This window comes from Orbicella faveolata, unplaced genomic scaffold (genome assembly GCF_042242905.1).
Source record: "Orbicella faveolata isolate gen_17 unplaced genomic scaffold, um_ofav_v1 contig_4, whole genome shotgun sequence".
Taxonomy (NCBI): Eukaryota; Metazoa; Cnidaria; class Anthozoa; order Scleractinia; family Merulinidae; genus Orbicella; species Orbicella faveolata.
In genome coordinates, this window is record NW_028301569.1 from 12,025,093 (window position 1) to 12,050,900 (window position 25,808).

A 25,808-nucleotide genomic window follows, 5' to 3' on the forward strand; every position below is an offset into this window, starting at 1 on the left:
GGTAATGAGAAAAAAGGAAATCATCAGCTAGTTGTCTTTCTTGACGTACTACCAAACCTTCTAATCTCATAGTAAAACAAGTCTACGGTTTATGTTATTGGAGCATAGGAATCAGAAAAAAAAAACGTTCGTTGCGTAAAAAGTCTTCAGAAATATGAGAAGGTGCGTCGAAAACTGCTGTTTTTTTAAAGTTTTGCCTCCGTTTGTAACGAGCTGTTTTTATTTGGTAGTGTTCCTAACACAGTAAGGTCGCTTACTAGGTGAACCGAGGAAATCACTGAAGGGCTTCTATTAAGGAGGGGGCAGGGGGGTTACGAGCATCCCTTTAGCCAAAATAACCCGTATCCCCTGCGTTAATTTAATCTTCCAAATGTTAACAATTCTCCTACTTTATATCCCGGGATATCTATTCTAAATGTCCCGTATCCCATTACCTTTTCCCTTAAATATCCTGTTTCCCGGAGCTCCCGATAGTGAAGTTTGGAAGATTCTTGAAACATAACTCTTTGTTAAGAATCACAACAGTCATTGTGACGAAATCATCCCACTCCTCCCACTAAGTTCCTGTTGTCTTCGCCGAAGTCTCCGACGTGTTAGTTTTTTCCGTGTTAAAACAAATATAAGGGCTTAAATTTCTTGTTTTTGACCTATTTACTTAAGATTGCAATTAATAAAAGTGAGCATAAACATTCTTATCTCCTTTACGCCTGTTCTGGCAACTGTAGTCGATAAGCGATGATCTGGTTTGATAATCGATGATCTGGTGTGATAGTGATTATCGCCCGTGGCGTATAACCCAGCTGTCAGTGTATCATAAACACTTCTTAATAACTCCTCGCTTGCTTTAATAAATGAATCCGGATCAGCAGGCTGCCAATTAGTTTCCTGAGGTGCACAACGCAGCGATATTTCATACAACTCTGCGCTGAGAATTGAATAAAGTCGACGAAATATTTTTCGGACAAACTTCAACGCCGCAAGGTATGAAGCTATATTTACGAAGGCTATTTCATATACAAATTAGCAACGCATCTGTCCGCTTGGTGTTTCCTAACCCCCTGCTAAGACCATCAATGCGGCACAACCTAATAAGAAAGGAGGTCGACCCGTATAGCCTTCGGCACGTAGATAGCTCACAATTTGTTAACAACAGTCCCACGAGTTGTGTTCTCAATCAGATTTTTTCGCTAAACAAGGTATCAGCGTAAAGTCTCAGTCTTCTTAGCATGTTTGCTGTTCACTCCAGTCGCCAAGAAGCTAACGGTCTCGACACAAGCGCGTTTCGGTTCCCGTTCATTGGAGACGAGAACGATTTATGTCAGTTGCCGCGTTCACAACTTGAACCGCAGACAAAAGTACTTCATAGAACGATGCCCAAAGACCTGAAGCTAGATCAGTCTGTGAAAGAAAAAGTCACAGAAAGCAAAAAGCCAAGAAGAAGCAGTACAGATGAAGATGAAGACGAAGGGACAGAGTCCAAAGAAGCTCGAAATCTCACCGAGACGTTTGTGGCCGTTATCGCTCAAGGGATTTTGAGTGTGCCATCCAAGCGCATGACCTTGAGCTCCATTTACAGTTTCATCGCCAAAACATTTCCGCACTTTGACAAAGAGAAAGGACCAGGCTGGCGGAATAGTGTGCGACATAACCTGTCCAGTAACGACTGCTTCGTGAAGGCGAGCAGAGCGGAGAATGGAAAGGGGCACTATTGGATGATTCACCCAAAAGACTTACCTGAGTTCGCCAAAGGGAATTATCGAAGACCGAGGAAACCTCGCAGACCCAGATGCAGCCATGCTCTAGGATGCACTACAGATCGAGGTGTGCTTGGTTTACCTCTAACTGCAAGTCTATTTCCTTACCCGCATCACAAACCGTCTGCAAGTTTGGACCTCCCTAAGCCGCACCCTTCAAGTGAGCCTTTCTCGCACCCATTTGGAGTAACACCAAACAGGACTCCATTAATCCCTGCGTCGTCAAGGTATGACTTCTACTCAAGAGAAGCGGACACCGCTCGTTTCCCTCTGAATCAGTTCCATGGCTTCTCTTCCCCTCCCCCACCGTACGGACTCTTCTGGCAGGATAACCCCGCTTTCAGGAATTACAGCTCACACTTTCAGTCATCTACGTTTCATCCGTACTTGTATATGTCTCAGGTCTCGCAGTCAGAAAATACAATAGGCCTCAATTACGCTTAGAACATCTCCACGTTAGTGCCTTTACTTGTGAATACAACAATTGCACGCTTACGTTTAGAACTTGATATTTTTCGAAAATAAAAGATAGTCTTGACACAAAAAAGTAAAGTAGCTAGCAAATACGACTGGCTGAATTATAGAAAGTCGTTGCGGACAAAGCGCACTAGAATCATAGGGTCATTAATAGGCGAATTCGTAAAAAAATTAGACCGTTTCATCTATGTTTTCACTTGAAAAGACTGATGTCATAGGCTATTTCTGATCTTGAATGGAGACATTTACAAGAGCTAAGTCTGCGTTACTTGTAGAACAAACAATCAAGTACTTCAAGAAAACATCGCCGGAGAAGTGACGTCTATGATAAAATATCACTGAGGTGGTCATTTCTCTGGCTGGAAAAACTGAAGCACTCATAAGTTTCTTAAGTGTACATATAAACCATGTAATTATACTGAATATGCGTGAATAGACTAGTAAATTGCAGAGCTTTACTCTTAAACTTAAAAGAGAACATTCAAGACGATATATTGTCCACACTCAGTCCGTAAAACATAGATACAGGTATAATTAAGTCTCTGTTTGTGGTACGATCTGTACAAACATGTTATCGCCCGCCATTGATGTTTTCAGCACCCGGTCAGTAACACGGCTATTTATAATTATTAATAATATTATTTTATGCTCCCAGTTCAACTGGCTATGGAAGGAAATGCATCGCATATGTTTTACCGTCCTAACAAGGCTTTCATTGTGTAGTTAGTCGTAGGATCAACTTAAGTCAATTATCATTTTGTAATTTTGTTCTCAAGGTGACGATTTGTATAAGAATAAACACTTTCCCTCAAAAAGGTCGCACTTGAGTTTTTATTCAACAAGCTTCGATTATCACATAGATGTCGAGCCATTATCGTATTCTTAAGTGTCAAAGGTGTTCATTTAACTTCATTTGAAGTGTTTGTTGAAAGTGATTGATACAAGGCGGTGAGAACAGAGGAAACCGTTGCCTCGAGTCATGTTTTCAAAATGTGGCTTCCATTATGTTCGATGTTTACAAACAAGGAAACTAAACCAAAACATTTTCAACCACTACCAAGGTCGACATTCATCTTGGCTAAAGAAGTGTTTACATGTTTACAAAATGTACGGTCATGTTGACATTGCCGTTTCAAATAAAGCTAAATAATTACTTAACACCGGCCTCGAAACACAATGGTGTCGGCGATGGAACTCCTGACTCAAACAAAGGCTCTTTTCTTAAGATCTATTGCTTGAGGTTGAATAAACGAAAATAAACACTCGAGGCGATGTATTCTCCAATGCCGACACATTAACATGTAAATGCAGCAATCAAATACATCTATCTTCTCACTAAGCAGATTAATTAACGAGGTTTGTTTATACCATCTTATAGTGCGCTAATACAGTATCAACGACAAAATTAAGTTCCCTTGAAACTAAGATACAGCAATCTCTTAACAGTTGAAAACTGTATAGGATCGTCGACGACTTCAGTCAGGTTAGCCTTCGTGAACTCTATTCAGGTTCTTATGACTACACGTGTTTGATGGTGACATTATGAAAACAAATGCCGTTTTGTTTAATTAAGCAGGTTGACGCGAGACAAAAGAAAAGTAAATATATTAAGTGTCTGAAACAGTTAATTCTTTTGACCAATTTGCTTAAAAACAACTCGTCAACCGCATCCCATTTGATGACCTTGGAACCTGTTTTTCATGATTTTTTCCCAGACCTTTCTGTGTGCGTCCAGCCCAGATTAGAAGTGACAAAACGTGGGCAGTGTTGCAATACGTTCGTTAAATAAACTCCACATTTGAATAAAAGCGTGACACATTGTCTAGAGATTCATAATTGTCCCATCTTATCAACAGATACAAGATCTAAGAGATGCTGAATAAGATACGGCGAAGCTAATTGACTTGTTATCGTAAAAACCCTTAGGCGAGCGATTCTCTTATGCAAATATTTTCGAAACATGACAAGATTGCGCAAGAAGATTAGTATCAAGACGTGACTTTGAAACACTCTCGAAACAAGCAAAGAATGGTACAGAGACAAATCCCAGGGGGTATGTAGTGAAGTCATTTTAACGCTTGGCGCATTTTGTGTGTAGCGTTTTTGTGGACACTTAAGTAGACCATATCTGGCACTGCTGGATGTAAACCTGATTCCTTAGTCAAAGTACTAACACCATTTATTTTACACATCTAGCGAGGCACTGACTTTGAAGCCTTAAGTTTGTAGTTATCTTATTTGCCAAAAAGAAATGCACTATTAACTCTTGCCACACCAGACCAAAACGCCGTTTACATGTTTATCCTATCACTAAGAGACCTCCTGTGCTGCTATTGTACGGTTTTGAAATGATCTATGAGCATGAGGTATGATAAATGAGTGTTAAGCATACCCAATGAGTAAACATTGTCGTAAATGACGCCGTTTAAGTTGTTTAAAAGTAGTCTACTAGTATTGGTAATGGATAAGACCGCGAACGTCGAACCTGCTCGCAATATGGCTACTGAAAAACCCAATGCCAAGGGCGTTCAGGTTTTTTATTTTCAAAACATCCATGGTTGTTTTTCGTCTGATTTCGGTGGAGCGGAGAAGCTTTAATTTTGTTTATTAAACAGTAACTTTTCCCACGGTATTTCTTACCTTTCCATTTTCAACAAGATAATTATACTTTCAACTGTGCTCTTACTTCGTTTTAAATGAAACTTTGCAATACGTTAACGTCAAACAAGTGATCTTGGCATATTATATTTTCCGCAAACAACCAATAGGAGACAAACAGACCTTAGATGGTCTTAAAACAATAAAACACTAATTCTTGATGATATCACTTTGATAAATCGCGCACAGAAAAGAAGTTGATTCGACATAACTGCTTTGTTTAACAGTCGCTAAATCTTTATCATCAAGGACATGTTTAAGGACAACACCAGAAAAGTCAAAATATATCATACATGGTAAACAGTACTGGAGTCTTTACGTAATCTTTTAATAAGTGGAGTGAAGAAGTTTTATTTGAATGATTGATTGCTAGTTTAAATGGATAGAACAAATATTAAATTATCTTACTGATATCATTTGTTGATAAAATCCCGTAGGGCATCGGAGGGTTTTTTGTAATAATCAGTACACTTTTCAACCAGGGTATAGATATTCTTGCCAAAACCACTATTAAAAAATTCAAATTGAGTCTTGCAATACGACCGTGGTTTATTTGCAATAAAGCTATTTCAAATTCGTCTTCAAGTTATTAAATTTTGCAATAACTGATTGGATTTTTTTTGTTTATGTCTGGTTTAAGGATTATGAATGAATGGCTGAATGAGCGGGCCGGGTAGCTCATAAAAGCTACCAACATGTGCCTTTGGCCATGCTTGTTAATAAGAGAATCCAGCTGGAACAAGGTAATTAACTTGGCATGTTTAGAAAACACCGATAGGCCGCTTGGCCTTGAAGTTGTAAAACGGCTTGTTGCAAATGATGAACCAGCTTTAAAAATGTCACTGGACAAGTGTGCAGCTAGATTGTGTCGGACGGCCGGGAAATAAAACTAGGAAAATGCAGAATGAAAGCAGGCAAAGGAAAAATAAAACGAAAGCAAAATTTCTAAGGCATAAGGGAACAGTAAAGCAGCGTTAGAAAGCTAGTTAACAAGTGACAATATTTGCAAATTGAGAAAGAAACACAGGAAAATGAAACACAAGAATAATCTGGAAAACTTTTCCTCGATCATGTAAAAAAGCTGTTCTTCTTGCGTTATACGACCACCAAACTGTTAAGGCAGGCTCAACTGATTGTGAAAGGTCTAGACGCTCGAGGGCAACTAAGTCTGGTTCCCACGGACGCTCCCTTAAAAGACGCGCCTTTTGTCCTCACCTTTGTTCTCTATTGTTAACATTATATAAAGATTTTGTGGGTGTTATATCAAGAAGTAACATTGAATATGACTTTTAAACTCTAGAGTATGTGTTACGATTGTAAAAAAATTGATGTAAAGCAATTATTGCTTCACGAAGTTGATTTAGAAACAAAAATAATTAAAATTAAAAATTAAAAGACAAAGTTAATTTAACCCCTGCTGAGAACATACTGTTCAAGTATCCGCCATGTTTGCAAACACACCCGCGGAACGCACAACAAACACCACGTGGAATCCCTGCAGTGAGATTTCAGTAAAATTTCGCGCCTGAACCAGAAAATCAAAAAGAAATCTTTGCAAAATAAGGGTTGTAGTTTAGAGTAGAAAAAAGCTAAAGCGTGCGAGAAAAGACTCTTTTAGGAATGATTGGTCATTTGCAGCTGTTGTTGCAATGACCTTGTCAATCAAACGGTTTTCAATGGCTTCCACTAAGGAAATTAAAATAAAGAAAATCGGAAAAAATAATATTAAAACGGCGAAAAGTTAATCAAATTATTACGACCTTAGCTGCATTGCCACTGCGTTCCTATAATTCCGACCCTCTATTTTCCTCTTCTTTACTTTTTTGCATCTTTCGAGATCCCACAAATATCCTTTCCAATGATAAGGTCACATGACATCTTGTTGCATGCTTATTCTTTATGTCGATTGTTCCATTGCAGGAACATCAAACTTAGGCGGATTAAAGACTCGCTGTGAACGAAGTTTTAAGTTTGAAATGGCTCCAAGTATGTGAAAACTACTGTCAGCAAGGCAGAAACTGCTTATATTCAAAGAAGTTTCATCACAACAACCGTACGTACACAAGTCATGTTAGTTTTAACGCCATTAAACGAGCTTATAACAGGCACGAATGACATTCATTGTTGGTATCACTGAGAGGGCGTTATTTTGAGGCAAAACGATAAATTTAGCTGTTAGTAGTTTACGTGCCTCTCATTTCCCTAGAGCAGAGGTTTTTAGTGTTTGCTTAACCTGAGTGCGCACAATAAGCGTGGGAAGATTGGAGAGATAAAATGTAAAGCACCCTTTGAAACTTCCTTCTGACGCCTCTACAGGGAAGTATGGTATCGGTAGTACGCTTAGACAATGGACATGAAAAGCAAGCTGAAATGGAGAGTTGACTTACTCTTTACTTCTTAGATTTTCTTAGACAATATGATTAATATTATCCGCAAGCGCTTTTAAGATGAACCTCTGGCTCGAGAAAGCGCACAAGCACGCCCCGTGTTTTTGATATTGATAGATTGCAATAGCTGAGGAATAGCGTTAAGAGTTTTAATTGAGATTTATTAGTAAGCGATGGTTTTGAAATCAGTCCTCGCGCTATTGAAGATGAAAGGACTCTTACGTAAGCTGGCGTTGAATGCAAATAGCTACTCGAAAACACAGGGCATCACTGGCTCTCAGAGTTTTACTAAAATATCAACGAAACAGACTATAACCAAAACTGCATCAGCTGGAACTGAATATCCAAGGGAGCTTTTGTTGATTTACAGTCATATGCTTGTCTGAAATGTAAGACGTCTCCTCTCGGGGATTAGAGTCAGAAATAGCTAGAAATCGTCTGTCGTTTTAGATTAAGTATATGCGGGAAATCTGAGAAATGTAGAAATACCAAAGTACAAGGTAAAAACCCAGCGAGATTCACGGGGCGTGGAGCTCTGAGCCAATCAGATTGACTAAAACACGATTCTAATCCGGCTTTCGGAACTGGGATTAAATTAGCAATCTAGAAACTCTTTACATGGCCATAGAAAACTACCACCGGTATAATACAACCTGAACCAATTGTCTGCCTTGAAATAAACTTACCTAGTTAGAATGGAATGCTTTGAAAGAGACAGGCACAAGTCTCCATAAAATGCAGGGATCCTTCGATAAGCCTACCACTCACGATTAAAAATTTGTCAGTTGCAACTGAACTGTCGAGCAACAAATTGTCTATTGTTCAATATTGTAAGAACATTCTGAACATCAAGCGTTGTCACGAAGTCTTCCGCGCTACTACCGTGGGTGCACATGTTAGTTTTTACCATCATCCGAGGCGGGAACCCACGACGAATCCCTCCAGCATTTCTTAAGGGAAAACGATGCAGTATATGTAGCGGTTTCTCCTACGCAGTAGACGCTTAACCAAGCAGGCACACGGCCAAGAAACACCTCTCTCGCGCTGTGGTTTAAGAAATGAAATGACTGCTATACACTGGCTAGCCTTGAATGTAAACGGTTGATAGAGATGTAAGTTGAATCATTGGCTCTTAGAGACTTAAACTTCCGACGACAGAAACTATTAACCAATACAACATTTGAAACCTTCGAAGACGGCAAAACAACCTGAGAATAGAAAGACCAAAGAAGGTTTACGGCCCCGAGGGGGTGGGGGAGGGGGGCTCCCATATGAAAAGGTCGGGGATGCTCGACGGAAAATTTGAATGAAACCCCTTTAAGAGAGAAATCTGGGTGTGGCTCAAGCTATATTTCACCCCTAAAAGGCACCTCTTAAAACGGAATAGGCTCGATTACCAGCTCTGAGCCCATCCGATTATTTAAAGCAGCATTCCAATCAAGATTTTAAATTCAGTTAAATTGGCAATTTAAAAACTCTTTACAGGGGGGAATAATTACCGGTAACAATAGTTAATCCTGGATGATTTGGACCTGACTAGAGTGATGAGCTCAAGAAAACCTGGCCCGGATATCATACCCGAAGAACCTGATCAATAACTATGTAAAGAATTCGAAACGGTGTATAATATCAAATCAAATGTTGAATGACTGTTGTCCGGTCAAAAGCATCGAACGGAACAGAGACACACTTCATCCTATTGAACAACTCTTCAGCTTCAATTTAGAATCCAGGGGGATCAGAAAACAATCATCTTTGCGAACTTGACCTCGTTGAACAAGTACGAATCGGACAACGTTTTACAACTTCGCGAAACGTGACAGAAGTTGTATCAAACGTTGATTCGCGCGAGTTGAATAATAACGTTTCCACATCGTTTCCGAAAATTGCCAACAATTTTACCCGACACACGAAATAAATGGAGCAATAATTGCACAAAGAATTACACCTTTATCTGGGCTTCCACAGAAACCGTACTGTACTCGCTGAAAAATTTAAATTCCAAGCGTCAACAATGCTATATTAATGACAATAATATGAAAAATGCTGGTGTCCAAATTTTTGAACAAATTGCGCAGCATCCCGCCCAAAGAAACTTCGCAAAACTTCCGTTTTTATAGAGATACTAATTAACTCTGGCTGAAACATTGAGCAACATGTCACAAACTACGAAAACCAAGAAATTTTGGAACGATAAGCTGTCTTAGAAGCGCCTAAAAAGTCTAAAAATTCTGTAAGTAAAGTTCACTTACGATCGTCCTCGTGAAAGCCTGAGTTTTGTTGCAACCACGGCTGAAGTTCCTGTCAGGATGGTCGGTAGCCAAATTCATCCAATTTTCTTTCATTGTTTTGGCTCTCCCTTTGTTTCCAGCGTATTTTCTTTGATTTACTCGCCAAAGAGACATTTTATAACACACCTTTGCTAAACACTTGTTAACTGAAGTCAATTTGGCTCGTTTTTGTGTCAAAATTTTATCGCTGGAAAGCCAGTGAAAGTCGTGGTGGTAGCCGTGAAAAAAGGGCGCGAACTCTGTTGTGACGTCAACAAGAACCTCTTCCGTCACTGATAGGCTCTTTGCAGCTGGCGTCACGTGACCACATTTTTTCTTTTAAAAATTTTTATTATGGGCTATAACTTAAAGAATGACAGAAATGGAAAGAGCATATTAAAAATACTAGAATGGCCAAGTTTGAGGTCCCTTGCATTAAAGAGTAAGTTTATACGACAGTTTGAATTTTCAGAAAATTTAGAGGATTTGTATGGAAGTTGTTGCTGGAGAGCAAGACCTTGCTCTCCAGCAACTTTTTCCATACAAATCTTCTTATTTTTTAAAAATTCAGACCGCGTCGTAAAATCTCATTCTTTATAGACGGGGGCCTCAAACTTGGCCATTTTGGTATTTTCAGTATGGTCTTTCCATTTCTGGCATTCTTTAAGTTATAGCCCATAATAGAAATTTTTTAAGAAAAAATGTGGTCACGTGACCCCAGCTGCAAAGGGCCTATTGGTCAAATTTACACCACTGTTTGACAAACCAAACGTACTACAAATAGATACAGCAACGTTTCAACCTCGATACTATTTTGCATTTTATACTATAAATATTATAATGTTCAAGCAATGGCTGGCCAAAAAACAAAACTGGGGCCACCTGTCTTCAAAGCACGATTACCGCGGGCCAAAAATATATAGCGAGAAAGAAACCACCTCTCAACTCAAAGTTCCCTATGAGCAAACTCAAGAATGAAACAGATTAAAATGATATGTGTAATTTTGTCTTGTTATACTTTAGTATGAGTTGCCAACTAAGGCCTCGTCCACAAGTATCCGGATATTTTTGAATCTGTAACTTTTTCTTTCCGGATACGGCTTCCGTCCACACGCATCCGGCGAATTCGGAAGCAAACTCGGTTAGAGACCATATTTCCATAAAATCGGTGTGGAGCAGGAGTGAAAATGGCGCCATCAAGAGGGCAAGATGACGTTAACTGAGATAGATGAGAATTGATCAAAGTCACGTTTGGAAAATGGCGGGTTTGTGATCTGGTGCCTACAAATTTACCGTTAACCGAGAAAAAGGGCTGAAATTTTCCTACCGTCAGATGAGTAATTGTCGAAAATTCAGCTGAAAGCTAAGAATCCAGCACCCAGTCCTGATCCTCTAAAAATAGTACAAATCGTACTTGTTATGTTAACACGCTCTGCGATCACTGCAGTTTGAAACTCATAATATTGTAAATAATTTATTAATTGAGGAACTCTGAAAAAGCTACAATTAGAGACAGGTCAATTACATTTGGACTTAAACTCCATTACCGTGATTATTTCCAACAGCAGGACATGTACAGCAAAGCTACTTTTAAAATGCAAATAGATTTACACGTTATCGATTAAATAATTCAATACATCCAACACCCCAAGTATATATCGTTAAAATTCAAGAGAGTTTTTCTCTTGTCAGATTACGTTCAATACCTTTTCCTCCAGTCGAAAGTTGAGCTTTTGTCAGAGGTTACTAAGCAACATGAAATCTCAACTGGCGCTTCACCGAAGTAAATAATACTTTAGAGTAACTACGATTTGATCGAATAAGAAGAATCGAAAGCTCCTCCGGGCCTTTCTGCAACGATTTGCCAAACATCGGCAAAGCAGTTAGTGAAGTACTATTTCAAGAGAGCCTCTTTCGGGGCCTCGTTTGAAATTTAAATAGCTTTAAATATATAAAAAAGCCATTTGTGTATAAAAAATAATCAGACTTTCAGCAGTAGTAACAGATTTGTCTTATACTTACATCACTGAAGAAAATATCTATCTTACAGTCCTTTACTACCAGACATTTACGTTAAGATGACTTTCGAAGTCTTAGAAGTTACCACATAGGTATATGCGGTACAATTAAACCAATAAATAAGTATAAAGAATATTTTGGTTCGATGAATCTTGCGTGACTCTAAAAATAAACATCACGTAATAACTGCTCAAAACCTTGTAAATAGTTTATCCAAAAGAGTGCTTCCTCGCTACTATAACAATTCAAGACACTTTCATCCCCGAAAGTGACCATTAGCTAATTTCTTCTTAGAATATCACCATGAAATTCACGGGCGATCAACCTCGTACCCAGTTCCCGTGAACCTCGTTCTCTCTGCTTTTATCCAGATTTCCTTGTCAACGACTAAGCGGTATGTTTAAGGTTCACTCCATATGAACCAAATCCGGGCCAAAATTCTGGCAGGCTGCCTACAGTATTCCACTACAAAACCCTTCCATCTAAACTTTCACACTTGAATTAAACAGAAAAAAAAATCCTTAGAACACAAAAACTGGGGTCTCTTTAGGCGACCCAGTAGTTTGCTTCCGTTTTTTCTACTTCTTGGATTTTCGTCTCACAGAACCGTTGTCGTCATTTCACTGTCTATTCCTTCCGCTTTGAGTCGGGTGAGCAATGGCTTGTAAATTTCGCGGCTAAGAGGTCGAACAACACCTTTGGCTTTCAAGTCCCCTGCAATGATACAACAGAGAGTGTCAGAACAACAAGACGGGAAATAACCGAGATATAGTTTCGTCAAACTGGCGAGGAAAGACTCTAGACAAGGGATTTGCTCTGCCACTGTTTCAAATTTCGTTCCTAGAGTCGTTCGTTTCTTTTAGTCCAGAACTTCAGATAGGTTCGTCAAAACTTGTTGGACAACGTCGCTATAGAATGGTTAGGGTAAAAAATGATCAGATATAATTTCAGTACCCTTTTCACTCTAACTCGAATATAAAATCCACATCTTCGGGTTCTCTATTAATATTCTATGTATTTCATTACTTACCATCCAGTACCATCTTTGTAGCAATCGCCACAGGAAGCCCAACAGTACGTGCCATTGCTGAGTGACCATGTGGATCACCATAACAAATCATGTCAATTCGACGGTTTTCCTGTGGTTCAAAATGATGTGGAAGTCATTAGCACAATTTATTTCTTTCATTAAAATTTCCAACTGGCTCGTTAATGCCAGTCGTTTCATATAGTTTTGAACTTGTTCACGATACTTTTCGGCCAGGAAAACAAACATACTGCCAAATTGCACAAGTAGTCACCAGCACACCGACAGTGATCATCACTCATGAGATGAAACTGATATAATGTTGAAATAAGTTCCTTTCTACTTGCAAGATGTTTTCTTTCTTTATTGAGAAAGACACACTCAAGGTTTCATCCGACAACTTGATACAAAAAAATTGAACGCGTTACAAATATGATAGATATATCACACAGGTGTAGCATAAGACAGTGCCCAAACTACGCCGGAGAAATTTGAAAACGCAGCTTTATTTCCACGGTTAGGCCTACTGTCCACACTAATCCGTCACGAAAACGGAGCTAGTTTTCGAAAACGCTCTTCAAACCGGAGGAATTTGAATACGCCGGCTTTATTTCCACGGTTAGGCCTACCGTCCACACTAATCCGTAACAAGATACTAATAGGTCATTTCAAAACGCCAGCTTTTCGTTTGCGTGTGGACGTAAAACGTTTTGAAAACGTAGTTTTTAGAAAACGACGTAGTTACGATAATCACGTGACTTCCCTGCCCGTGTTTTCCTCAAACACAAATCCAATGACCGGTGATTGTCAGCGGCGGTTCTAAATTCCTCCAGCTAAATGTGGACGGGGCCTACATTACATAGCCGTTACAGAATATAGGTGTACACATAAAGAATGTTCGGCAAATTAGCATATTATAACAATGACGCACCTGTGTTTTATCAGGTAACTCTAAACCGATGTCATGTTGAAGTAAAACCATGTCGCGTTCTCCTTCTCCTGATGTGAAAAAAAAAGAAAATGTGTTGCTTAAAAATTCTTTAAATAGACGGAAACGAAATCAATTGCCATAGTGTTATAATTACTGTTACCGTACATAATTTCTTAAGGCCTCTACTCTACATTGTCAAAATATTTGTCCAAGAAGAAGGGACTAAAATGTTATCAAGGCGGCAACCGGTACGCTTCAACATACCATAGGCAAGTTTCTCTGTAAGGTACAAACAAAGAGTGTCCAGTGGCGTTCTTTGTTGAAGAACAGGTTCGTCAGAGAGAAGACCAAGACTGGAAGAAAAACGAAAAAATAAAATAAAATTCACGTTAAAAACAGCCAAATGATGCACAGATAATTGCTCGCAATCTGGCTTGTCTTGTCAGGATAACTGCTAAGGGATAATAGAAGCAGCCATCTTGATCGTGACCGAAGTTCCAGCTCAATATGGAACATGCTCGCAAAAGACAACAAAGTCCGCCATAATCAGCTGGAACTTCGGTGCCTGAAGTGCAGTAAAACTGCCTGAAACGTCGCGTTTTAAAACCACCTCAGAAAGTCCCGTGTAGAACAAGATTTATTCTATTTATTTTGTATAATATTTCTAGCTTTTAAACGAGTGCTTACTCTTTGATAGCCTGCATACGAGCTGGATCTTTGCCCACTTTCTCAAACACAACTGAATGCAGCTCAGAGTCACTGGCGTCTGGTTTGCCTACAAGTTTGGCGAGCACTTGTCTCTGTAAAGAGAATATAGAGCACAGTAAACTCCACGAGCCATAGAGCGGTTTTCTTTGGACATAACTGAAGCAAAAACCAATCAAACGCCATCACAGAGCCAATTATTACGGTAGCTGAGGAACAGTAAGCCAGTCAGGAATGTAGCACAGAGGGGCTAATGCCCAAAACGTCAGCTTCACAAACGCGCTATGGTGGTTAATTTACCTTTGGCGACTTCAAGTTAATAAATAGCCATTTTTTTTCACTTAGCCGCAGGCTCTTTATAAACCAATAACTTTGCTCAATCAGGACTACGCGACATGTGACAGGTGCCAAGCGCGAGAAGAAGTCACGTGAGTCAAAATCAAGATTCGTTCAACACGTGACTTAACATCGTCACGCTGATCGGTTAAAGCACGTTGTAAAACAACACGCGCAAACTCCACTGTTGTGAATAGATGTAACTCTTTTAAAGTTAAGAAACACTATTTTACCCAGGGTTGTTCGTGAGCTAAGGCCAGATCAGGTCGTTCTGTTGAACTGTACATTCCAAGTTGTAACAGAGCCAAACAGGCTGTGGCATATCCCTACAAAAACAAGTGCATAGCAGATATCTCGCAAGCAGGGCAATGACAAAATCGAAGTTTATTCGTCTGAAGAATAAAATCCAACCAAGAAGTTGCATCCATCAGGAAAAGGTCGACAGGCCTACGCAACGTTGACCTAAGCCTCTCTATCAAAGCGAGGCCTGGTGCACAACCATTCATATGAAAATAAATTTGATTTGCATGTAAATGAAATTTCATTTTCATATGAAAGGATGGGCACCAAGACTCGCTTTGAGAAAGAGGCTAAAGGTAATTCGGAAATGGTCTATTAATATACCACACTTTGCCAACGTCAATACCTTTTGAGCTGACTTTACACACAAATGATAATACTGACTCTTCTGCTTCACTTTGTTTTAGTTTGCACACTGTTGTTCATTATTTGAAGTCTTTAGATTTTTTCAGAGGGAAAACATCATTTCAAGGCAATTTAAATGTTATATTATACATGTCAAGGAAACGCCACAAACAATGAGACTAATGGAATTGTACTGCGTCATACAAACACAGCTTTCCCCCAATCAACTTACGCATTTTCTCAGGAGTATTTCATAAAAACATTTATTAAGTACGCCGCACCTCATAACGGAGAGTTCCCCTAAGTATAGTGCTCGCTGCGGTGATGTCGTAAAGTTCGCCATACGCCGTCGAGTCTCTGTTGGGGTAACACTCCAGTCTGTAGCCTGGGAACATGTCTGTTGGTTTGATTTCCTCCAGTAGAGCCCCACCTGCAGCCACTTCCACAGTCTGAAACATAAACCAATATAAGAACTCTCTCTCCGGCCGAGGCCTCTATCGTGATACCTTGACCGTGTGGGCTGGTAGTTAAGAGGCAGGGGAGAGGAATGACGGAACCGCGAGGGGAACGCCGGGAAGGGAAAAGAGAGAAGAGAAGCGGGGCTCCTGCCCATTCCCACTTCCCAACGTGCCCAGAGCGACTTTCCAATCACAATTCACTTCCCCCTCCCCTAGGGAGCCTCTGCGGAGGTGAAAGCTATAAGAAGACGCATTACGCACGAAATAGTGTCAAAGAGGATGTCTGATACAAGCATATGCGACCTGTTAGTATAGTGACCGTAGGTAACCAAAATTTACGTCCCTGCACCTGGCCAATCACAGCGGAAAAGTAACATGCAATAAACCAAACAAAGCTCAAAGAAAAAGATAGGACAAAATGATTGGGCTTGGTTTGCTTTTGATAGGCTGAAAAACATAGTGAATGTATAAAAACCAGAAAACATCTTCCACTGTTCTTCCAACATTAGCCGTGAGTGTTTGAATAGTGTCCTGCATTAATTGTACAAATGAAGTGATTAAGAAGCTTCACAGTGTTAAATACACTATATGCCAAAGATCTGGCAGGACAGGCGGCTTACCTTTCCATACCAAAGATATTTAGCACTGTTCATAATTGTCAGTAGACCAGCCCGTGGACTCCAACTAGTGAACAAAATATCACACAACAAGGGTAAACAAAAGTAAAATTTTAAATTTAGACAAATAGATAACAAGAATTTTTAGAATAATTTTGAGGATTTAAACATTCAAACATGTTCAAGGCTAAAATCTTTGACTGGCTATGTGGAGTGTCTGAGATCATTATGAAAGTTGTTTTGAAATTGCCTTCTGTTAGACAAGTGTCACACAGTATAGGACTTCTGTGCAAATGCTGTATATGACCTCCACATATCTAAATCTAAATCTAAATCTAAATATTATTTTGTCAGCAACATCCAATGGACATCACGCCAACTCTGAAACATTAAAACGATAATTAAAACTAAAACTACAAATAGAACTAAAATAAAAATTACATTTAAAAATAACCTAACAAAGTTTCCTCTTAAAAATAGAGATTGACGGGTAACAGTTTTTTTGTTGTTGTCATATTTGACAAAAACACTGTTTAAACTATAGCACGTTTGCATATATACATGTACCTGAACTTGTATCTCAAAGGATTGTCAGCGTGCTCTGGAGCAGGAAGTCCGCCACAGTATGAGCGAAAGGACTTGATCTATACATAACATAAGAGAAAGATGAGTGGAGTCCCTGTACAGTTAATTTACACCTGAATAAGGGTGTCCATTAGCTGCAGTATTGATTCTTGTCTACATGTACATGTAATTTCTCATTACACTACCAATATACTGTCAACAAGACTGGTGATGAGAATAAGGAAAATCATCAAAAACACAGGGAGTTATGTTGTGAAGTACTTGCAATTGTGAAACAATGTGTGACAATCAGTGTGGATGATTTGTGACCTTACACGGGTAAGCTAAGACCCATCCATTGGAAGAATGAAATTGTTGGACTGTGATCTGTTTGTTAACTGGCATTTCCTATTCATTTTTAAAAACACTTCCTGAAAACCACATTACACATGGGAAAACCTGTTTAACACTAAAATCGAACTGCTTCAACAACGTAACTAACAAGACTGTTCAATCAAGCTCAAAGTGTCAAATAGTCCAGCATACCACTCCTCCCTCAGCTTTAACATCATCAAAGCACTCCATGGCTAACATGTGATCAATACCAGGGTCCAGTCCCACCTCGTTCACAATGGCTATTCCAGCATCAACAGCACTTTCAACAGAAAAAATCCAAAGCTCCATAAAACACAATAAAACATTCATATTCATATATAATGATGACTGTAGTTAGTTTAATGTGGTGCAAGCCCTTTCAACATTTTACTGCATATTGTACCACTACCATTCAGTGAGTTGTTGAACTTGTTGAATTTTTCACAAGAATTTGTGACATACATGTATTGATCTTGGTTGTCAGTTGCATGTAGTTGCAGTAGTTTATCCAGAAATGCATGCAAGCAGGGACCTGGAGTGACAATGCTCAGCCCCGGATTTAGAAGTTCCCAATTACCAAAATTTCACAACATTTCCCAACTTCTTGAGGAACAATTAGGGGAGAGGGAGGAGGAAGGAATAAGCAGGCCTCCTGTGATACTTGTGATGTGTTGATTCAGCCAATCAAAGCCTTTGTTTGTCAGAGAGATAGATAAGAAACTTTGTGCCAAGTCAATAGAGTGCATTATAATAATTATCGGCTACTTATTGCTGAGAAGCTGAGATTAAACTAACATAAAAATGTGAAAACATTGTCTAAATCAATTATAGCACACTTTGAATTACAGTCAGGAGTTCACAAGCGATTTGATTCACTGATTCATGTTATGATGTTACAGTAACTGATGTTATCTGGTACCTCTGGTGTAGTTCTTCTATGGCAGGCAGTACATAACTTGTTGTTAACAAGTTCTTTTTAAAGGCGATACAACTCTTGGCCACAACATGATGCAAAGAGTAAGGTAGCAAACTAAAATCAAAATGGCATATTTTAATCAACAAAACTGGAAACGCCTATTTAAAGACACTATAGGAGGTGCACTGGACTGAAAGAAACTGCATAGATTCCAAGATAAAAAGGTCCAGGTTTAAGGCTGGCCATCAAAATCAATGCATTCTTAAGAAACACAATAAAAAAACTGAAGCAAACTACTTCACGGGGGAAATTATTCATGTAATCCCATCCCAGAGCTTGACATTGCAACCACTGGGGTGGCCAATGTGACCAATTTTTTTTTTTTTTTTTTTTTTCACTTTTTCACTGGTGACTAACTTTTCACCCTTTTCACTGAAATACTTTTGCTGGCGACTAAATCTGAAAACTTAGGGGCCAGCTGGCCCCAAGGTTTTTCCCTGAAAGTTGAGCCCTGCATCCCATCTAGGAAGAGATGATCAAAGAGAACAATGCTCAAGCTATTCACCTTATTCAAGCTGCATGAAGTGTACAAGCATAAAAAGATAGAGGTGATCACAAGTATTAATCATTACACTATACACTTTTACCTAATTACAACATCATGTTGCTGGATCAACTTGTTCAACTTTTCCTCTGATTGTGTGACATCCAGGAGGGTTGGAGTTGTGTTCCTGTACTTAGCTGCAAGTGCTTCTGCTTCAGTGATACTATCAGAGGCTGAAATGTGTTGAATAGTAATAAAAAAGTTGAAACAACTACATTGTAATCAAAGTACCATATTGACAAGATCAGATGGTTGGGTATGCAACTGGCATTCATATTATATCTTTGCTGCAGAACTTTAGTCAAATTTAATGTATTTAACAACTTTATTTTTGGATGCCTCCTTTTACAATGCTAAGAAACTCTTGGGCTTAATTGCAGAAAAGATACTTTTTTGTTACACCATCTAACAAATCCTCAACTTAACCATTCATGACCCCTAAGATAAATGAGCTGCCACTCTTGTTGTCATGCTTTTAAACGTCAACTTTAAACAAACTGTCACTCACCAATTGTGACTGCAAGAGTTTTGTCCCTTGTAAGATATTCAATACATGGGGCCACAGTAAACCCAGACCCAAGTAACAGAACTCTCTGTGCTATTGGCACAGATACATTTGGTCCCAATGCTCTTGCTTTAGCTTCCTCTTGCCTAAGGAAAGTGGCACAAACAGAAACAAAATATGACTTCAGTGCTAAAGAACAGCTCACTATATACTAATATTAGAAATTCCATATTCCTGGAATTAAACTCAGTCTTCTTGATAAGTTAGTTCAAGCCTGGCAGCTTATTGCCAATAATATTATAAGATCTGGGGAATATAATTAATAAGTTTCTACAAGAATGCATTTCTAATCCTCCTGGATGCCTGAGCACTTAATGTATAATACCGGCTACCAAGCTCCCAGCATTTTAAATCAAAAGAGAAGTGAACACTTAGAAATTCACCCTAACTTACAAGTATATTTGGTTTACCTTTTCCTCAGATCTGCGATGTATTTGTAGTTAGTTGTCAGTGATCCATTAGAAGTGATAATAGCCTGGTAAATGGAATATATATAAAGTTAACTTAGCTACTGTATAAAGCCACAGTAAATATAAGAATAAATATAAAGTTAACTTAGCTACTGTATATGTTTTAAATTAAAATCAATAAAATGGAGTTTTTCACTCTAAAAACTTTGAGGACACAGTAATTGCTAGCTCTTCAGTCTTGAACTATAGTTGATCTGTATTTAGAAGGCAATCACTGGCCAATCAAAACTCATTCATAGAAGTACTTATTAGATCATACTCACATTTCTTATTGTGTCTGATAAGTGATGCTGCTCTTCAAATGAATCAGTAGCATGAGAATCAATCTGGAAAATAAATATCAATAAAAACCCCAATCAGCTGCCTGGCAGGTTAAACTGCTACAGCTGTACATACACCTCAGTACTTTAGGAGAGGAGAGAAGACATAAAAGGTTTTGCAGACTGTCTCACAAGATAATAGTGAATACACTACAGTTGTGTGTCCTAACTTACAACCTGAAACATGCACAAAATTATTAAGTTACCAGTTTGAAGAGAAACTGTTAATGTCCTGTTCACTTACCATTTCTGGAAGCCACGGAAGCAGGAGCTTGCCAAAGTAATCAGTAGCTTCTCTTGGAAGCTGAGCAGGAAGATTGTCAATTGAACAAATAAGAACTCCATCACCAGCCATTCTATAATGATGATGACAAAATTTTATTTAATAAAATTCTATCAAGTTGTCTTACTGATGGCTACAACTGTGTGAAGTTCAAAACTGAGACCAAATCTGCTTGATGAACAACAAATTGAGAAGGTGTTGTCTATATTACTGTAAAATATCAAGTTTCTGTTATTTATTTTAATGTAATTACCCAATCTGTGAAGTTCCTGACTTAATGTTGTACAGCTGGAATGGATACTCAATTGTTGTACACTCTGTCATGAATTCCAAAGAGCCCTAGAGAATGTAGCACCATTGTCAATGATCATAAAACAAGTGAGATTAAAGATGTCTGGTCTTGCTGTTTTGCTGGTACACTAAATTGAAGGTAAAGGAATGTCCAACAACTGTCTTCAGCAAAACAACTGCAAAAACTACAATGTAATTAAAGCTACCATTACCTCAGTGTCAGCTGAGATGTCACAGATTGCCAGTAATCTATGAGGCAGGCTTGGACAGCCACCATAAGCACTGGACCTGTTCATTGTCTTAAGAAGATTTCTTGCATCATCATAAGTAAGAAGGCGTGGTACATTAGGAGCCCAGTAGGTGCCGTTTACCAGCACAGACATATAAGGTGCTATCTGCAGATAAACAAAACAAACAACCACAATGACTATAAGATGGATAAGAAACAGTCATCCCAAACATTTGTGCTTCATTCCTGGTACATTTTATAAAAATTCCATTTATTCACCCTTTGCTTTAAAAGCTTAATTTTGATTAACCCTGCCACAGGCCCCTCCACCAATCCTGGCAGTGCCAAAGTGCCTTTTACCTTTTACCTAAAGTTAGAACTCAAGCAAGTTAAAGATAGACCATTATTTTTTTACAGGGGGGAGAAGGTGGCCATTATTCTGAGTACCATTTTTTTAGCTTGCCAGGTCACAATGAATTTTTTTTTTTTGATTTGCTTTAATGTGGTTCTTTTGTGTGGTTCAGTTAGCATTTTTGTGGCTGCATGTACACGCACATGCATGCCTTGCCACAAGATGAAATTCAGTAAATTCGTTTAAGCACTTTCAAAATTAATGATAAAAAAGGGAATCTTATTATCTAGCGCTTTTTGACTACAATTTAACTCTTTATCTCTGAGCTGTCAAGGATTACAGTCATAATTTTCTTTTCAATTTCCTTTGTATATAAAAATAAATTAAACTAACTTTTTCAGCAAATGTTGATCTGTATCTGTCAGGATGTGCATCATACTCCTCTGCATCAAACACTCCACCAGCTTTGGGTACAAGATAGTCTTCACGGCTCACAACAGTACCAATGACTTTCCGATGGTCTATAAAATAATCATATGACCATGAAAACATTCAAAAGACAGAGGAACAATATTAATCCAAGACTGACATAATAATCAGTGGGAAAATAATCCCATGATTGAGCATGATAATCAGATGTTCCAACAGCACCAAATTAAATATTAATTTTACAGTTTACGCTGGAATTTTTTACCAGTGCTCTGAATAGCTTTTCTCAGTTCATGTGGCTCAACATAGATATGTGGAAGTTCCTGGAACATCTCCTGGGCACCCTACGGAGAACCATTAAATAAAAGTAATCACTGTGTGGCCTATCCAACAACACTATTTTTGATCAGAGACAGTCTCAAACAGTCCAAATGTTTCTGGATATCAGTAGTAATCCTGATCAAAAATTATACAGATTTTTACCAGAGCCAACCAGATGTAGTTTAATTTAACCTGAGAAATAATTCACATTCTTATTTGCAAAACTGACTAAAGAATAGGTTTTTCTATATAAGCAATTTTATTTGACAATTTTTATGGATCACATATTAGCATAATTTTATTATTTGAATTCATGTGCAAAGTTTTACCTAATTCAGCTCTAGAGCTGTGATTTTAATGGTTCTATAAACTACCTATCTATTTATCTACATGTGTCTTCACTATTAATCAGATGTATATAGAGCCAGAGGGGTTAACATGAGCTAATTATCTCCACAAAGAAATGTACATGAGCCTCACAGGAGAGGCCTGAAAAAGTAATTTGGGAACTGGGATTTGCCTATTTTTTTCTGTGGAAAAATGGGACTTGGGTCACTGGGACTGAGAAACAAAAAATGGGAATGGAACTGGGATCTGGGGGAAAAGTAGGCTGGGAAATTACCCTGCACCTTTCAGGATGCCCTCATAGTCACAGCAAAAATTTATTTAGTCCACCTTATAGCACACTCTACACTGTAATTCATCAGCCTAACATGCGATATTAAATGACATTTTATATTGCAAAATGAAACACAGGGGTGAGGGTGGCAGGGCAAAAGACTGTGTATATGAGCCAAGTGGCCCATCAGGCTGGAGCTTATCCCAGTTTCTAAAGCATGTAGCGACTAGGAGTATTTCTAACCCCCTCTCCCAGATGGGATGCTAGTCCATCACAGGGTTACCCCCAGCAGTAAATCTGCCAGGACCCATTTACACACCTGGGTGGAGAGAGGCACTGTGAGAGTAAAGGGTCTTGCCCAAGAACACAAGAGAATATCCTCAGCCAGGGCTCAAGCCCGGACCACTTGATCTGCAGACAAGCACACTAACCATGAGGTCACCACCCTAGTAACACACTCTAATTCATCAGCCTAACATGCAATATTAAATCACATTTTTAAGATGTAAAATAAAACAAACCTGGGACACATTCCCTGAGCCACTAAATACAAATGAGAGAGGTCCAAAATGAGCAGGCAGTTTACCAGCCTTGATGTCTTCTCCAAGTTCATAGATGGCAAGTTTGGCTGCTCTGCTGTTCTTGTAATTGTGAGTTGCACCCAAATACTTTGAGACAGGTGAAAAATTAGAAAGTCAATACATTAATACTACACAAACATTACCTAATAGGCTACACATATTTCCAGTTTCCATGTTTTCTATGTCTATTATGTGAGTACGGTGACCTGCTAAAACACACAAACAAGTTGATAATAGCAAGGCTTTAACTTTCATCCACTGGATCTTTATTTAGGCCATGAAACTGAAGCACTGTTTGCTCCAATTTTTTTTTGTTTGTTTTTTGTTTGTTGGTTTGTTTGTTTGTTTGTTTGTTTGTTTTTTGCCATTTATAAATATATTTACAAAATATCATTCTATAAAGCAAGGATTAGCCCAGGAAGCCTGTAATGCCTATATAAAGGACTAACTTAAAGATACCCAAGACTTAACAAAAAATAAAAATGCTGTACAAAATGATCATAATTTAGAATAAAAGGTAGCTAATTAAGCAGAGCTAAAAGCGTGAGTGTGCAAAACCAAAGGAAGACAAAAAAAGTGAAAAAAGTACACACAAGAACACTAAGAGAAGCACGTTATGATTATACCAAGAAAGGTACCATACCATGAAAGGAGTGTGATGTCCTAAAGCTAGAAGTCGTAATCCAAGGCCATGAAGAATATTTATCATACCTAAATAAATAAAATTATCAAAAAAAATTTAAGAAGATTATCAACATCTTACCGAAAGTCAAATGACATCCTATCTGAGCATAGTTAAATAAGGAGGCAGAAAATAACAACTATAAACAGGTTAAAAGGCTATTGAACATGATGAACACCTGGAGATTTTTTTCAAAACCCATTTTTCTACATTTTTGACATTTTCTGCATGGATACAAGCTAAAATAACTCTATTAATCTATTCAAAAAGGCATCTGCAATGTGAAAACATGCTATTCTTTCCACTAGCAATCGGTTTTACAAGATTTTAGCTTGGGCATGAACACAAATCAAAATTTTGAGATAATAATTTCTATAAAAAAAAAACAAAATGTTTGAAACTTCAGTTTTAGTAAAAAAAATTCCAGTCATGAAAATATTCACAAAAAAATTTTAAGAATGAACAACTTGGGGCAAAATTACCAAAGTCGAAAGTTTCCTCACTGACCGGAATCGATTGCATGATCAATTCCTACAGGCTCCAGACCACTTGATGACCAAACCCCCAAACACACCCCCAAGTCATATCCACAACATCACGAGAGACAAAGAACACATTACGATTTTGTTTTCGAGAAAATCTATAAAACTTACGCACCTCCAACTCCAGCGAACTTGCCAAAAGCACAAACTCTTTGTCCTTTGCTGTCTACCATTTTTTCGTAGTCAACTATCCGTATATTCTAAAAGTAAGAGATTATATTTAATGCGAGCGAACAAGGAAATTTTCATAACAATATGGAAGCTTCAACTTGGGATTACGAAAGTTACAAAGGTGTGGAATATATGTTGCACGTGGTGCAGGGCGCAATCCGAATTCATACGAAATGTGTCAATACGTGTAGGTTAACAGTCTTAAGTCAGAGATGACCAGATTTTAACTGTGACTTTACATGATAGAGAGAAACATTTATGAAAGGAATCAGCTCGAAGCCCGAGTAAAACTATCAGTTCGCGCATGCATAACCTGGCCTTTCTGTTGGAATAATCGACGTCGATCGATCTACAAATATCGACACCAATGACCAAATTCAAACCAGTTTTGCCGTTTAATTATCAATAATTAAACTATCGTTACCTTTTCAAACATTGCGTCCAAAAGAGGCATGTTCGCTTCTTGTGCTTTTATCGTGTGTGAGAAGAATGCGTATGTCTTGTTCGGGATGAGTAAGTCGATCGGAACAGCTTTAACACCTATAATCAACGAAGCCGGAGTCAAGTCTTCTGTTATGATGGCTCCTGCTCTCTCGTATTCATCCATCGTGTATGCCCGTCTTGTCGAAGGCTGTACAAGAACTTTTATTCCATTATGTACAAGTTCAGCAACATGTGAAGGAGCGATTGGAGCGCGTCGCTCCCAGACATTGATGTCTTCTCGCCGGATCGCCATAACTCGCTCTGCTTTCTCCGGAGTGAAGTTCCTTCGTTGTAAAGAGAGCAACTTACGAGAAACGATGCCATAGCTGTTTGTTCTTAGTCCTTTCACTGTCCACATAGTTTACGATTTAGATCGTTTCGGAGGGAGCTGCGTCAAACGCCACGAATTTTCGCAGAAAGCACCGATTGGAAACTGGAAACTACTAAACAATCACATTCAGCAGGGAGGGGAGGTAAGGGATTTTCCTTCCACATTAGACATTAACACACTGAGTGCAGTTTTTCGTTTTTCCGAATGTTTCGGGGCAAAAAGTTCACGGCCAAAAATCTCGTACACGAATTAATGATGTGTTTCACCAACAGCAGAGTTTTTGCTTCGAAAAGAAGCCTAATTTTAAACGACAATATATCAAACGGGAAGTTACATGTAATCCTCTCATCCCACATGTTTGTCTTCCTGTCGTGGACTTCGAGGAAATATATATAT

At 38.6% G+C, this 25,808-nt stretch overlaps 2 protein-coding genes and 1 long non-coding RNA gene across 3 annotated transcripts; 2 read left to right on the forward strand and 1 right to left on the reverse strand.

The window, feature by feature from the left end:
* The first annotated feature begins 918 nt into the window (after positions 1 to 918).
* On the forward strand, positions 919 to 3,046 carry LOC110045123 (uncharacterized). The gene has a single exon (XM_020750724.2). The coding sequence runs from the start codon at positions 1,227 to 1,229 to the stop codon at positions 2,196 to 2,198; it is 972 nt and encodes a 323-aa protein (XP_020606383.1). The 5' UTR covers positions 919 to 1,226; the 3' UTR covers positions 2,199 to 3,046.
* A 1,066-nt stretch (positions 3,047 to 4,112) lies between these two features.
* On the forward strand, positions 4,113 to 7,195 carry LOC149101437 (uncharacterized). Its single transcript, XR_016202988.1, has 3 exons — positions 4,113 to 4,284; positions 5,530 to 5,632; positions 6,810 to 7,195. It is a non-coding gene; the product is annotated as an uncharacterized LOC149101437 (long non-coding RNA).
* Positions 7,196 to 11,004: 3,809 nt separating this feature from the next.
* On the reverse strand, positions 11,005 to 25,691 carry LOC110045127 (alpha-aminoadipic semialdehyde synthase, mitochondrial-like). The gene is made up of 24 exons (XM_089276575.1): positions 25,023 to 25,691; positions 24,543 to 24,627; positions 23,847 to 23,914; positions 23,144 to 23,290; positions 21,948 to 22,026; positions 21,647 to 21,774; positions 20,885 to 21,067; positions 20,635 to 20,720; positions 20,343 to 20,454; positions 20,042 to 20,104; positions 19,719 to 19,783; positions 19,252 to 19,394; positions 18,787 to 18,916; positions 18,143 to 18,253; positions 17,395 to 17,503; positions 16,852 to 16,928; positions 16,288 to 16,351; positions 15,491 to 15,658; positions 14,798 to 14,890; positions 14,211 to 14,323; positions 13,788 to 13,876; positions 13,524 to 13,591; positions 12,596 to 12,704; positions 11,005 to 12,279 (listed from the first exon to the last, which is right to left on the reverse strand). Exons 1-24 carry the CDS (start codon positions 25,437 to 25,439, stop codon positions 12,164 to 12,166), a joined length of 2,823 nt encoding a protein of 940 aa, XP_089132701.1. The 5' UTR covers positions 25,440 to 25,691; the 3' UTR covers positions 11,005 to 12,163.
* Between the last annotated feature and the right edge of the window lie 117 nt (positions 25,692 to 25,808).

Bases quoted from the DNA above. Each gene is read 5' to 3' on its own strand.
- LOC110045123 (XM_020750724.2), top strand. From the start codon at position 1,227: ATGTTTGCTGTTCACTCCAGTCGCCAAGAAGCTAACGGTCTCGACACA.
- LOC110045127 (XM_089276575.1), bottom strand. From the start codon at position 25,439: ATGTGGACAGTGAAAGGACTAAGAACAAACAGCTATGGCATCGTTTCT. The intron at 19,784-20,041 runs GTGAGTATGATC...TCCATTTACCAG, and splicing joins TATCAGACACAATAAGAAAT to GCTATTATCACTTCTAATGG. The intron at 16,929-17,394 runs GTATGCTGGACT...TGTTATGTATAG, and splicing joins TTAAAGCTGAGGGAGGAGTG to ATCAAGTCCTTTCGCTCATA.